Here is a 14626-nt window from a genome sequence, read left to right as displayed (position 1 = left end):
ATATCATTCTTATCCCTATGAAAAAATTTAACTGAATTCTTCTGCCCCATTTCAAACTGTTATTTTATTATTGAAACTATCTTAAAGTGCATGGTATGGGTGATTTGACTTTTCACTGTGGAGTTAAGTGGTAACTCTTGACAAAGCAGTTATTATCATGAGATAATTGACTGTATTTGAGAGTTAAGCATCCTGAGGCAAAGTTAAGTGTACTTAATCCTGGCAGGTTAATTATCTAGTGATTATGGAGCCTTGAAAGGCATTACTCCTAAGAACCATTTGCAAAATGACATAATTTTAAAAAAACTTCTTAATTTAATAAAAATGAAAAACAAGAATAATCAAGTTCTTTAGTCATCTACTGCTAGATAATGACTACAAAGCAGCTTGCATTAAGGGGCATCAATGGATTATAATTACCTTTGTGTAGAATGTCCTTTATTAAGCTGCTTTCGTGTGAATGTAGCTAACAAATGGTTGTTGCTGAAGGGAAAATTTCAAACTTTGAAGATGTCAGAAACAAATTAAAACTACAATGTAATATTTAAAGAGTTTTTAAACTACAGTAATTTTGGAACTACTTTAACAAGGATAACCAATCAATTCAGATGTGTAATTTAAAAGTACAAAATGCAATGTAACAGGTTACCAAAGATTTTAAATTAAAGAAACAGAAATTTGTCACTATGTATTTCTGAACCTTGGCTGAAAGTAAACCACACAAATCAAAACCAAAGTGAGATGCCACCTTGTGCCCAGCAGGATGGCTATTATTTTTTAAATGCAAAATAAGTGTTGGTGAGGAGGTGGAGAAATTGGAACCCTTGTGTATTGACGGTAGGAATGTAAAATGGTGTACCTGTTGTGGATCCAACAGTTCCACATCTAGGTATATATCCAAAAGAGTTAAAAGCAGGAACTCAAACAGATACTTGTTCATTAACATTCACAGTAGCATTGTTCATAATAATCAAAGGTGGAAACAAATTAAATGTCTATCAACAAAATGAAGCAAAAAACAAAATTTCACACATACAATGAAGTATTATTCAGCCTTAAAAAAGATGAAATTCTGATAACATGCTATAACATGGATGAAGTTTAAAAAGATTATGCTAAGTGAAATTAAGTCAGACAACTTTTGTATGATCCTACTTGTATGAGGTACCTAAAATAGGCAAATTCATAGATAGACAGTAAAACAGTTACCAAGGGTGAGGAGGAAGGAGGAAACAGGAAATAGCGAGTTATTGTTTAATGGGTACAGAGCTTCTGCTTGGGTTGATTAAAAAAAAAAAAGTTCTGGAGAGGAATAGTGGTGATGGCTGTACAACATTGCAAATGTACTTAATGCCACTGATTTGTACACTTAAAAATAGTTAAAATGGTCTAAATTTTATATTGTGTATTTTTTTTACCAGAATTAAAAAAAGAAAGTAAATTGTATCATTTAGTAATTATAATTTGGTTATATCACAAGAACATAGCAATGGTATTACTGTGGATACTTCACTTTTTGTCCCAGCACGTGTCTAACCAAATATTTTCAGATATTTTTTGGAGAGAAATATCATTTCCCCTAGGTTCACTAAACAAAAAAGGAATACTGGGGTCACAAATGGGGAGAATTCAGCTTCAAAGGCACTACAGTTAAGGCTACACTCATAATAAAAAATCAGAACTACCTAAAAGAAATGTCAGGCATTATTTTAGATTTCAAAAGAGGAACTTTATTAATTTATAATAAAATCTAACAGTATTAATCTTAGAATGTGGAAAAAAAATGAATCATCAGTTTTATAACATGTTTAAGCTATAAGAAAAAATTTAAAAGATTATCTAGTATTTCTATGCAAATCCCCTCAATTTACAGATGAGGAAAAGGAATAGTAGTTGATAAATAAATCAGAGTGATGATTAAATTAAGGGAACAAAAAATAGCTTTCGTAATCTAAACATTTTATTTTAATATATAAAGATACATCATTTGCTAATATTTAAAATAGGGTCAGCTGGGTGCGGGGCTCACACCTGTAATCTCAGCACTTTGGGAGGCAGAGGTGGGCAGTTCAAAATCACTTGAGGCCAGGAGTTCAAAATCAGCCTGGCCAACATGGCAAAACCCCATCTCTACTAAAAATACAAAAATTAGCCAGGCATGGTTGTGCACGCCTGTAGTCTCAGCTACTCGGGAAGCTGAGACACGAGAATTGCTTGAACCTGGGAAGTGGAGGTTGCAGTGAGCTGTGATGGTGCCACTGCACTCCAGCCTAGGCAATAAGAGCAAGACTCTGTCTCAAAAAAAAAAAAAAAGAAAAAATAGGGTCAAAACCTTTGAGCATGCCTACAGACTGACATTCTAGAGTTTTTCTTGTAGAACCACATCTAGAATTCATAGTTTATGAATTCTCATTTTACTTTCTTAAAAATTTTATTTTTAGACAGGGTCTTACTCTGTTACCCAGACCGGAGTGCAGTTGCATGATCGTAGCTCACTGCAGCCTCAACCTCCCAGGTGCAAGTGATCCTCCCACCTTAGCCTCCTGAATAGCTGGGAATACAAGTGTGTGCCACCATGCCTGGCTAATTTTAAAAAAATAATTGGAGAGATGGGGTCCAACTATGTTGCCCAGGCTGGTTTCCAACACCTCTGCTCAAGCAATCCTCCCACTTCAACCTCCCAAAGTGCTAGGATTACAGGTGTGCACTATGGTGCCTGGCCTAGTTTCAACTTCTTTAAAGCAGAGAGAAAACATAAAAATACCTATGAAGCACTCCTGAATACAGACGTTTACAGCTTTTTACTGCCTTTAATCTTTTATACTTTTCATGCCCACATCCAATTCAATAGCAACATTAAAAATTACTCATATGTATTTAGTTTTGGAACCAACCTTAACTCATTAAACTAATTCTCATTCTACTTGCATTCATATTTCATCAGAATATATAATGTTAAATAATTAAATAATGAACACAAATTTCACCAAGTTTAGGAAAAACATAATTAACTTTTGTAAGCAAATAACTTTGTTGGAACAGAAGTAAGGTGGTATAGCAGAGAGCAGCCCAATAGCTGTGAGTTTTCCCTCATGCACTTGGTACTATATTCATTATGTTTTAACAGGAATGAATGAAAAGTGTGAGTTATCAAAGCAAGTTAAAGTGAAGTGAAACTTAATAGATAACATGATCAATACTCCTAAAACTACTACCAACATTACCTAACAAAAATTGAGAATATATTCCATGAGCCAAGCTGAAACTTTACATGCATTAGAAAAACACATGGAATTGCCTTGTAGATTAAATGACGGTTTTTGTGAATACCCTTTTTAACTTTAAAGCATTATTCAATGGTAGGTTATGATAATTTTTAGTTGTCATGATTAGAACCCAGGACTATCAAAACACTCTTCCTCTGGCTTGACATTGCTACTTAAATATAAGGGGATCTTCCATGGAAATAACAGAAGTTTCATATATGGTGATCAAAAAATAACAAATTGGCACTTCTTCATTTTAGCAGTGTATTTTTGGAACTTAATGGCTTTAGAATAATGTTTCCTACTTTTAAACATATAAATGGAATCAAAGTATATATTCATTTTAATAGCTTTACTGAGGTATAACTGACATACAATTATCTGCACAAATTAAAAGTGTTTAATTAGATAAAACTTGACGTATGTGTAAAGTACTGCAACCACAACCTCAATGGGAACACATCTATTACTCCTAAAAGTTTCCTCATGCCCGTTTGTGATCACTGCCTCATAGCATAACCCTGTCCCCAGACAACAATGGATCTGCCATCACTATAAATTTGTTAGCATTTTCTAGAATATAAATAGAATCATATAGAATGTACTTTACAGTATCTTACACTCAGCATAGGTATTCTAAAATTCTTCTCTGCTGTTGGTTCATTTCTTATCAATAGTACAATTCTTTTATAGTTGAGTAGTATTCTATTCTATGGAAATATCACAATTTGTTTATCCAGTTACTAGTTGTGGATGTTTGGTTTGTTTTCCAGACTTTGGCCATTACAAATAAAGCTGCTATAAACACCTGTGTATGTCTTTACATGGACAGATGCTTTCATCTGTCCTGGGTGAATATCTAGGAGTGGGATAGCTAGGTCATTTGGAGGATGTATATTTAACTTTGTAAGAAACAAGAACACCATTCTCCAAAGTAGTTGTACCATTTTACATTCTAGCTGCTCCATATATCCTTACCAATATTTGGTATGGTCACACTTTCAGACATTCTAATAGCTGTGCAGTTGTTTGTTACGTGGGTTGAAGTTTGCGTTTTTAGATATGGATATTTAATTGCTCCAGAACGACTTGTCAAAAAGACTGTTTTCTTCCTCCATGAAAAAGCCTCTGAAACATTGTTGAAAAATAAATTTAGGTCTATTTCTGGACTTTCCCTTCTGTTCCATTGACTATTTGTCTATCATTACACCAAAGCCACATTGTCTGGATTACTGTAGCTTTGTAATAAGTCTTCAAATCATGTAAAGGTCTTCTGATTTGGTTTTTAAAATCCACGTTGGTTTGGCTACTCTAGTCCAGTGCTTTTCCATATAAATATTAGAATCAATTTGACTTTAAAAAAAACTTCTGAAATTCTGACTGAATTACACTAAACTATAGATTATTTTGAGTAGAATTTATATTTAACAATAGAGTCTTCTAATCTATGAACATGATATATCTCCCATTTGGGTCTTCTTAAATTTTTTCAACAATGTTTTGTAGTGTTCAGTGTATACATCTTTGGTCTGGTTTATCCCAAAGTAAATACTTTGTTATACTTTTTGATGGTATTGGAAATCGTATTTTTAAATTTCTGGTTGTATCTTGCTATATAGAAAAATACATTTGAGATTTAAATTTTTTATTCTGTATGCTACAATCTTGCTACGTCACTTAGTTCTAATAGCTTTTTTTTTTTTTTTTTTTTTGAGACAGAGTCTTGCTCTGTCGCCCAGACTGGAGTGCAGTGGCATGATCTCGGCTCATCGCAACCTCCGCCTCCTGGGTTCTCCTGCCTCAGGTCAGCCTCCCGGGTTCTCCTGCCTCAGCCTCCCAAGTAGCTGGGATTACAGGCATGTGCCACCATGCCCAGCTAATTTTTGTATTTTTAGTAGAGACGCGGTTTTGCCATGTTGGCCACACTGGTCTAGAACTCTTGACCTCAAATGATCCACCAGCCTCGGCCTCCCAAAGTGCTGGGATTACAGGCGTGATGCACTATGCCCAGCCAGTTCTAATAGCTTTTTGAAGATGACATCAGATTTTGTATGAAGATGATCATGCTTTTGATAATAGAGACAGTTTTACTTCCTTCTTTCTAAATCTGGATTTTTTCATGCTTCTACTCCTACTATTCCAAGGGTTTTTTTTTTTTTTTTTTGACACAGTTTCACCCTGTTGCCCAGGCTGGCGTGTGGTGGCATGATCTTGGCTCACTGCAACCTCTGCCTCCCCGGTTCAAGCGATTCTCCTGCCTCAGCCTCCCAAGTAGCTGGAATTACAGGTGCCCACCACCATGCCCTGCTATTTTGTGTATTATTAGTAGAGATGAGGTTTTGCAATGTTGGCCAGGCTGGTCTCAAACTCCTGACCCTCACCAATCCCTATTGGGATTGCAGGCATGAGCCACCATGCCCAGCCTCCGAGGGCTTTTAACAGAAATAGATGTCTGGATTTTTCAAAAGCTTTTAGGATAATCATGTGATTTTTCTTTTTAGTCTTAATATATTTAATTACATTGATGGATTTCAAAATGCTAAACCAATTCTGCACTCCTAGTCATGATGAATTACTCTTTTAATATATTGTTCGGTTTGATGTGCTAAAATTATTTGAAGAATTTTTACATCTGTGTTTATGAGGGATATTGGTCTGTAGTTTTCTTGCAATACTTTGTTTTTGGTATGAAGGTCATGCTGACCTCATGAAATAAGATAGGTATATTTCTCCCTCTTCAATTTTCTGGGACAGTTTGTATACAATTGGTACTACATCTTTCTGAAATCTGTGTTAAAATTCAACACTGCCAAGTGCAGTGGCTCATGCTTGTAATCCCAGCACTTTGGGAGGCTGAGGTAGAAGGATTCGCTTCAGTGCAGGAGGTTGAAACCAGCCTGGGCAACAAAACGAGACCTCCTCTCTACAAAAATTAAAAATTAGCCAGCCGTGGTGGTTTGCACCTGTCGTCCTAGCTGCTCGGGAGGTTGAGGTAGGAGGATCACTTGAACCCAGGAGTTTGAGCTTGCAGTGAGACATGATTGTGCCATTGTATTATAGCCTGGGTGAGAGAGTGAGACCTTGTCTCAAAACAAACAAACAAACAAACAAACAGAAAAGAATTAAACACTGAAGCAATTCAGCCTTTGAAGTTTCTTTGTAGCAAGGGTTTTAACTACAAATTCAATTTCTTTAATAATCTAAACAGACTTTTTCTATTTCTTCTTGAGTATGATTTAGTACTTTGTGTCTTTTAACAAATTTGTCCATTTCATAAAGGTTGTCAAATATATTGTAATAATATTGACAGGAGGGACCAGAACATCTAGTCTAGAGCTGATTTTAACCTGCTAATGAGACAAAATTCCTTTTAATACTCTACTTGAAGCCTCGTGAATTACGAGGTTATCCACTCTGACTAGTAGGATAGGAATGGTTATAGGTCCTCATGTGTGCACTGAGGATTGTCTTCTACAATCTTTTTAGGTGGTTCTTTTCCTGGTCTTCCTTAATTTCTTCACAAAAATGCACTGATTCATACTCAGCTGAAGACTTGGTGGGATTCTGCAAATGTCCTGTGTTCTCTCTCTATTCAGCTATTTCTTCTCTGGTACTTTTAACTTACAAACACTAGCTGTCTTAGACTCCTTGAACTTCTGGCTCCAACTCCTCATTAAAAGAGACTGCAAGGGTCTACTTGAGATACCCTTCTTTTTTCTTTTTGAGACAGAGTCTCAATCACCCTGGCTGGAGTGCAGTGGTGCAATTTTGGCTCACTGCAACCTCTGCTTCCCAGGTTCAAGTAATTCTCATGCCTCAGCCACCCGAGTAGCTGGGATTACAGGCGCACAACCACCCTGCCAGGCTTTTTTGTATTTTTAGTAGAGACGGGGTTTCACCATGTTGGCCAGGCTGGTCTTGAACTCCTGACCTCAAAGGATCCACTCGCTTCAGCCTCCCAAAGTGCTGGTATTACAGGCGTGAGCCACTGTGCTTGGCCTTAGTTACCTTTCTTCTGTTGCCTGGAAATTATCTCCAAGGAGTTAGCTGGGGTAATCATCAGGTTTAGCTTATTTATTTCTTGTCTCACAGGGATCATTGATCATTGCCTGTGAAGAAATAATCTTTGTGGACAAGGTTTTTTTTTTTTTTTTTAAATATTGAGGCTATCAGAAGTTTTAAATCATCATTACTACTGTACAATCCTCTGACAAGAGGAAGGTGACATGTAGAAAATAAGGGCCAAGTGTGTTTGGTTTTAGCTGAGTTTTGACATTTTAAAAATTTATACTAAACACAGTATACTTTATTTTTTTGAGGGGGGAAATATTAAAGAATCCTATGTATATTCTCTGAGAACTATATTTTATCCTTCATCACATTTTAGAAGTAAAATGTCTCTTTTTTCCTGGAAAACTGAAGATAACATTATCACTATAGTATTCAAGGAGAAAAACAATGGATGATGAGATTAAAGGGATAAAGCATTTTACTCTACTTGCTTTTTATAATCAAATACGATATAATTTTTATTATCCCTATTAAATTTCATCACTCAACTGATATTTAGAGTCTACTAACATTTAAAAAAATCTGATTTTGACCTTCAACTTACCTAGTATGTATTAAGGTGTTGTATTATTTGCATTTGAATTATATGCAAATATAGCTTTATCTAAATCACTGTTTACTTAAGCAAAGGCAGGGTAAACACTGAGGCGTACCCCTAGAAATCAATTTATTTATCAACAGACCTTTTGAGACTGCTTCAATAAAATCCCAAATACCTCTAATTGTCTTATAGCCAATCTTTATTATTCTATAGTCCACGTAATGACAGACATTCTCAAATATACTATGTATCCACTGCTTATTGGTCTGCCATAATAGGTACTTAGGTACTATATAAATACCTCTTGAAGCGAATTCAAATGAACAATAATCATACCAAAAGAGAAAAGATTTTCTTGCCCCATGACTTACAGCCACGTAGCAGCTTACAGTTTTACCACTTCCTCTTCTAGGTGGGGAAAAATAATTCCTTTAATAATCTATGCTAAGCTGTGATCCAACTTTTAAGTTTACTGATTTGTAGAATAAATCTTTTTTTAAAAATTGTGGTAAACTATACATATGATAAAATTTTCCATTTTAAGTATGCAATTCATTGGCACTAAATACATTCACAGTGTGGCGCAACTATCACCACTATCCATTTCCAGAACTTTTTCATCATCCCAAACAGAAGCTCTGTACTTATTACACAATAATGCCTCATTCCTCCCCACCCCACTCCCAGGTAATCACTATCCTACTATGTGTCTCCATGAATTTGCCTATTCTAGATACTTCTTGTAAGTGGAATTCTTCTTAGAAAATCCAATAATTGTCTGATGTGTCTGGCTTATTTTACTTAACACAGTATTTTCAAAATTCATTCATGTTGTAGCATGTATCAAAATTTTATTTAAGGCTAAATAATACTCCATTGTATATATACATGAAATTTTGTTTATTCATCTGTTGATGAATATTTGATTTGCTTCTATCTTAGCTATTGTGAATAATGCTGCTATGGACATTGGTGTACAATTATCTGAGTCCCTGCTTTCAGTTATTTTGGGTAATATACCTAGAAGTAGAACTGCTAGATCATATGGTAATAATTCTATGTTTAACATCTTGAGGAACCACCATATTGTCTTCTACATTCCCATTTTACATTCCCACCAGCAATACACAAGTGTTTCCAATTTCTCCACATCTTCACCAATACTTGTTAATTTCCATTTTTTAAAACAATTGTCATTCTGATGGGTGTGAAGTGGTATCTAATTTTGGTTTTGATTTGCACTTCTTGACTGGTTATGTTGAGCATCTTTTCATGTGTTTACTGGCCATCTGTATATCTTCTTCGAATAAATGTTTATTAAATTCCTTTGATCATTATTGAATTATGTTGTTAGTTTGCTTATTGTTGAGTTGTTACTGTGTTAAATATTCTGAATATGAAACCTTTATCAGATATATGATTTGCAAATACTAACTCCCATTCCACTAGTTGTCTTTTCACATTCTTGTTAGTGTCCTTCGATGCCCAAAAATTGTTAATTTTGATGATGTCTAATTTATCTATTTTTTCCATTTGTTGCTTGTACTTTGGAGTCTTTTTTTTTTTTTTTAAGCGAAGATTGTTTTGATATCATCAGCATCTGCTGCAAACTTAAACCACTTTTGGGACTTTCTTTTCTCTTTTGTCTCTACCAAACGTTTAGCATCATTCCCTGATTCTAAATACATTTTCCACCTTCTTTTTACATGTTTTTTACAAATTTGAGCTTTTTTTTTTTTTAAGTTTTAAAACTTTTATAAGTTTAGTGTTGTCACTGTATGTTTACATATTCATTGATACAATTTACATCGAGATTTTTACTTATCCATTTTTGCAAAGATATGTACACAAAGATACATATTCAATAACTGAGAAACAAGTGAAACTTCTGATCTATACTTTCAGGTTTGTTCGATCATGACACTTCTGATAAGGATCATGGACATACCAGTTTCGCCTCTTCCAGAAGGACGTCGTCATTTTATCTTAAGAGTTTACTCTGGGTTTTATTGCAGAATACAAATTCCCTCAATCGCTTTTTTCTTGCAGGTGCCTTTTTCCATAATTTTTTCTTATAACCAGCCCTTCTCATCCAAAGGCCACAATGAAGTCGAAGAAACCTATAGATGACAGCTTTCACAATCCTTCTCTTGCCTTTTCCTGTACTGACGTATGATAGAGATCTGCCTGGCAGCTTCAAGACACTTGGAAGCAAGAGGGCCACTCTATTAAGGATCGCTGAAGTATGCCCACATGTCAGGTTTCTCTCAGATGTGGTAAGTCTGGGAGTGGAGGAAACAACTGGTGTCTGAATATGACTAAAACGTCCAGTGGACAATGCAGAAATAAGAGAGGCATTTTTGACACAGTTTTGGTAGGCTGAAGATGCCAAAATATTCAGAGGCCATAAGATTCCTGAAGCTGCTCTCACTGCACCGGCAAAGGCAGAGGCAGCTATCTCGTCATCCTCCAAATTTGAGCTCTTATTAAAGAGTTTTCTGCGTGCTCTGCTATGTTTTTTCAAAAGGTCCCTCCACATTCTCTCCTTAATTAAGATCATTTGTGACTATAAAGTCCAAATAGCATTTTTTATGGCATTCAATCTCCCTAAGCTTTCTTTACTTCCAAAGTTTCATTCTTTGGAATCATATTTATGTTTTGTTTGTTTGTTTTTTGAGACGGAGTCTCGCTCTGTCCAGGCTGGAGTGCAGTGGCGCGATCTCGGCTCACTGCAAGCTCCGCCTCCCGGGTTCACGCCATTCTCCTGTCTCAGCCTCCCGAGTAGCTGGGACTACAGGCACTCGCCACCACGCCTGGCTAATTTTTTGTATTTTAAGTAGAGACGGGCTTTCACCGTGTTAGCCAGGATGGTCTCAATCTCCTGACCTGGTGATCCACCCGCCTCTGCCTCCCAAAGTGCTGGGATTACAGGCGTGAGCCACCGTGCCCGGCCTCTTTGGAATCATATTTATCTTTTTTAAAAGTTTTAAGATTTGTCTCTTAAACTCTAGAGAACTTATTTAAGTGCTGCCAGTCTGATCTTTCTTGACTATTTAGAACTCTGAGACCAAATGTTAACTTCTCCCAATGATTCTCAAGACTACTGAGACCAATGCTTTAATGTTATTCAAAAGGCTTGAATAGCACTTTTCCCATTTACTTCTTTTACCCTTTACAAAATAAAACTGTTAATAAGGAAAAACTAAATGGTAGATCTTAGTCAAATTAGGCTTCTAGCAGTTATATGGCACTTGGCTATTACCACTATTTCTTGCCAGTATCTCAATTTGTGAATTATCAAGAATATAGCATTTCCTTCCAATGTCACCATTTATAACCAATGTAACCATCACCTTTGCAGATACACTGTGATATTATTTCTATGGATCATCCTTTAATCTTTACCCAGGTGATCTCGTAAACTTCCAGGTCAATTTTTATGTTATTCTAGGCACATGGCAGTTATTAGATATAAAATTGATGAATATATTCAAACTATGTTAGAACTATGGAATTAGAATCAGAATGAACTTCTGGGATGATTAATACAATACCTTCATTGTATACATTAAACCATCAAGTGACATGGCCAAGTCATAGGAAGACACACTGAAGGATTTTTTCCTCTTTCATGGATTTTTAAAGAGGTATAAACAGTAAATAAGAGGTACAAACAGTAAACAAGCAATCAAAGTAAATAAGCATTTAAGTAAATAAGCATTTCCACAATTTAGAATGGAAGAAAATACATTCTTGGTAGAAAGAAAAAACTGTACTTGTTGAGATGAAATTCCATTTTATCACCTTCAACTATAACAGACAATATTTTAAAAATATTATTAATAAAGAAATATAAATGTAATATATCAAAATTTACTCATAATTTATTAAACAAATATCAAATGGACTTAGACTCGAAGAGACTTTAAAAAGTGATGAATGTGCTTTTTTATCCTGATTGTGGTCATAGTAACAGGACAGGTATCCATCTGTAAAAACTCACAGAAATTACAGTAAAAGGATGACTCTTACTATAAGTAAATTAAACTTCAAACACCTTAAAAAAATAAATGTTGGGCCGGGCACAGTGGCTCATACCTGTAATCCTAGCACTTTGGGAGGCTGAGGCGATCAGATCACCGGAGGTCAGGAGTTCGTGACCAGCCTGGCCAACATGGTGAAACCCTGTCTCTACTAAAAATACAAAAATTAGCTGGGCATGGTGGCATGCGCCTATAACCCCAGCTACTTAGGAGGCTGAGGCAGGAGAACTGCTTGAACCCGGGAAGGAGAGGTTGTAGTGAGCCAAGATCATGTCATTATACTCCAGCCTGGATGAAAAGAGGGAAACTCCACCTCAAAAAAATAAAAATATAAAAATAAATAAATAAATGCTTCACTAAGAAAGAAGTTAGTATATACTGAAGGAAATATCGAAAATACTGAGAGCAGTTGACATTGAGGCAATTTTGTTGCACAATTCTCAAGGATATTTACACAAAAATTTAGGATTTAATTTATATATTTCTAAACATATATACACACATCAGAAATAAACAAACAAAAAACCCCCAGGTTCTTTTGAAAAAGGAAAGGTAACTCACTGTCTCATTTCCAAAAAGTATGTCAACATAAGGCATAACTTTCATCAATGATTCCTTGTAGAACTGGCTAATAAACGGTGCAGATAGATTCAAAGTGAAAATCCTGTTGTTTTCAGAAGCATGGTGAGCCACTTTTAATACTGACTCTGGGGAAACTGTAAGAAAAAAGCCCTGGATGAAGAAAAAAGGAGGGAAAATTAGAAATGCCATCTCCACAGTCACTCTCAGTGAGAATAAAAGAAACCTATACAAAATACAAAAGTATATAAAATACAATTATAAGATGCAAGGCAGAAAATAGCAACATTTGACTGGAAGGATATTTGATCATATGAGTACCATATGCTTGATACATGCCATTACTTCAGAGAATAAAGCATTACTTATTTCATACTAGGTTTATATCCTCAATACTAAAGAATTCTGGAAATTCATGAAAGAAAAAATATTTGAAAGGTCTCATTCAAGACAATAATTACATTCGAATTAGGGAAATTGTACTATGAAGGCAAACTGAATCCTTTTAGCTTCTTACAAACAGTTTGGAATATATATTTTTTGAGATAAGGTTTCACTGTATTGCCCAGGCTGGTCCTGAACTCCTGGGATAAAGCAATCCTCCTACCTCAGCCCTCCAAGTAGCTGGGATTACAGGTGCACACCACTGAGCCTGGCTGAGTTTGTATTCTTATAAGTGACTTTAAGATAATCTGTTAATTAAGATCATAACTTCTGGCTGGGTACAATGAATCACACCTGGAATTCCAGCACTTTGGGAGGCCAAGGTGGGCCAATCACTTGAGTCTAGGAGTTCCAAACCAGCTTGGGCAACATGGCGGAACTTGTTTCTACAAAAATTTCAAAAATTAGCTGGGTGTGTTGGTGTGTGCCTGTGGTCCCAGCTACTCATGAGACTGAGACGGAAGGATTGCTATAGCCCAGGTGGTGGAGGTTGAAGTGAGCCGAGATCACACCACTGCACTCCAGCCTGGGAAATACACGGAGACCTTGTCTCTATATCAATCAATCAATCATAACTTGTTACCTTAAGAAATATCTAAATTGATTTTTGAGGAAGATTCTGAATTAGAATTTTCAAATAATGAGAAAAGAATGCAGTAATGCCAAAGAAAAATATTTAATTTTTCTTTAAAATTTTCTTTAAATTTCTTTAAAATTTCATGTCAGGAAAGCTGCATTTAAAATGCTATTTATGTACAGCTTTAATATTAATGAAAGTCTTATTAAAACATATTCATGCTTTCTAGATGAAAGCATAAGCAAAGACATACATGTATATACAGGAAATTAGTTTGGATGGTGCACAAACAAGTAAAGGAATACACAAAGGGCAATAATAGAGACTTGAAAAGGTCGGCGAAGTTAAGAATACAAAGGGCCTTGGGTGGCAGGGTAGGAATCTATTTGGTGGGCAATGTGCAAGAGGGGTAGGGGTGGATCATGGGTAATGAATATTTCCATGAAAGGAAGGAATAACAAGCTTATGGGAAAATTTAAAGCAAAGTTAACCTGGGCAGCAACAATTCAGCAACAGTTAATAAATGTCCACATTTGGCTGTGTAAAAGAAAACCATATTAGGAGTACTACATACAGAACTTGGCAATTGTTTAAGATGTGGAAGGCAAAGAAGAAAAGAGTCAAAAGATGATTGAGATTTTTGAATCTGGTTCTACCATTAATAAAAGTGGAAAATTCCAGAATAAGATCTGGCTTAGATGGTAAAGAGTGTTTAGTTGTGGTCATACTACAGTTGAGGTTCTAAGGGATCTCTAAGTATCTGCCAGAAAGTTGGACTTAGAGGAAAGGTCATGAAAGAGGTGAGGTCAAAGAGGTGTTGTAATTCCCAAGGCAGAGAACACAGAACAAAAGAGGACGAAGGAAAAAATGGAGAACAAAAATTAGAGGAAATAAAAAAGGAAAAGGAGAAAACAAGAGGAGGCCAAATGAGGAGAGGAGAAGTGATGGTGGAGAAACTAAGCAAGAGAAATTTTAAGAAGGTGCTATGGGGAAGTAGAGAAAGAAAGGAATGAGTAAAAGTCATAAGATTTGATGATTAACAGAAAGCACTTAGTATGATGGTAGAAGTAGTTGTTAAAAAAGGAATGGTGAGAAAGTAAGGTAA

The 14626-nt window shown here is 35.6% G+C and overlaps 1 protein-coding gene and 1 pseudogene across 11 annotated transcripts in view; both read right to left on the bottom strand.

Annotated features, from left to right (window-relative positions):
• The window catches only part of ADK (adenosine kinase), a 563972-nt gene that overhangs the window by 175214 nt on the left and 374132 nt on the right, over positions 1–14626 (bottom strand). For 8 of the 11 annotated variants that reach the window (XM_003813003.5, XM_008965554.4, XM_055093029.1 and 5 more), the window contains exon 7: positions 12483–12653. The exons of the other annotated variants lie outside the window; for them this stretch is intronic. In XM_003813003.5, the coding sequence (XP_003813051.2) occupies positions 12483–12653 (171 nt within the window). The remainder of the gene's footprint in view (positions 1–12482; positions 12654–14626) is intronic. 11 annotated transcript variants of the gene reach the window in all.
• Positions 9036–11580, bottom strand: LOC134731139 (large ribosomal subunit protein bL35m-like; annotated as a pseudogene).

Source organism: Pan paniscus, chromosome 8, assembly GCF_029289425.2.
Source record: "Pan paniscus chromosome 8, NHGRI_mPanPan1-v2.0_pri, whole genome shotgun sequence".
Classification (NCBI taxonomy): Eukaryota; Metazoa; Chordata; class Mammalia; order Primates; family Hominidae; genus Pan; species Pan paniscus.
Note: the sequence above shows the minus strand (reverse complement) of the source record. Positions and strands in the feature narration are given on the sequence as shown.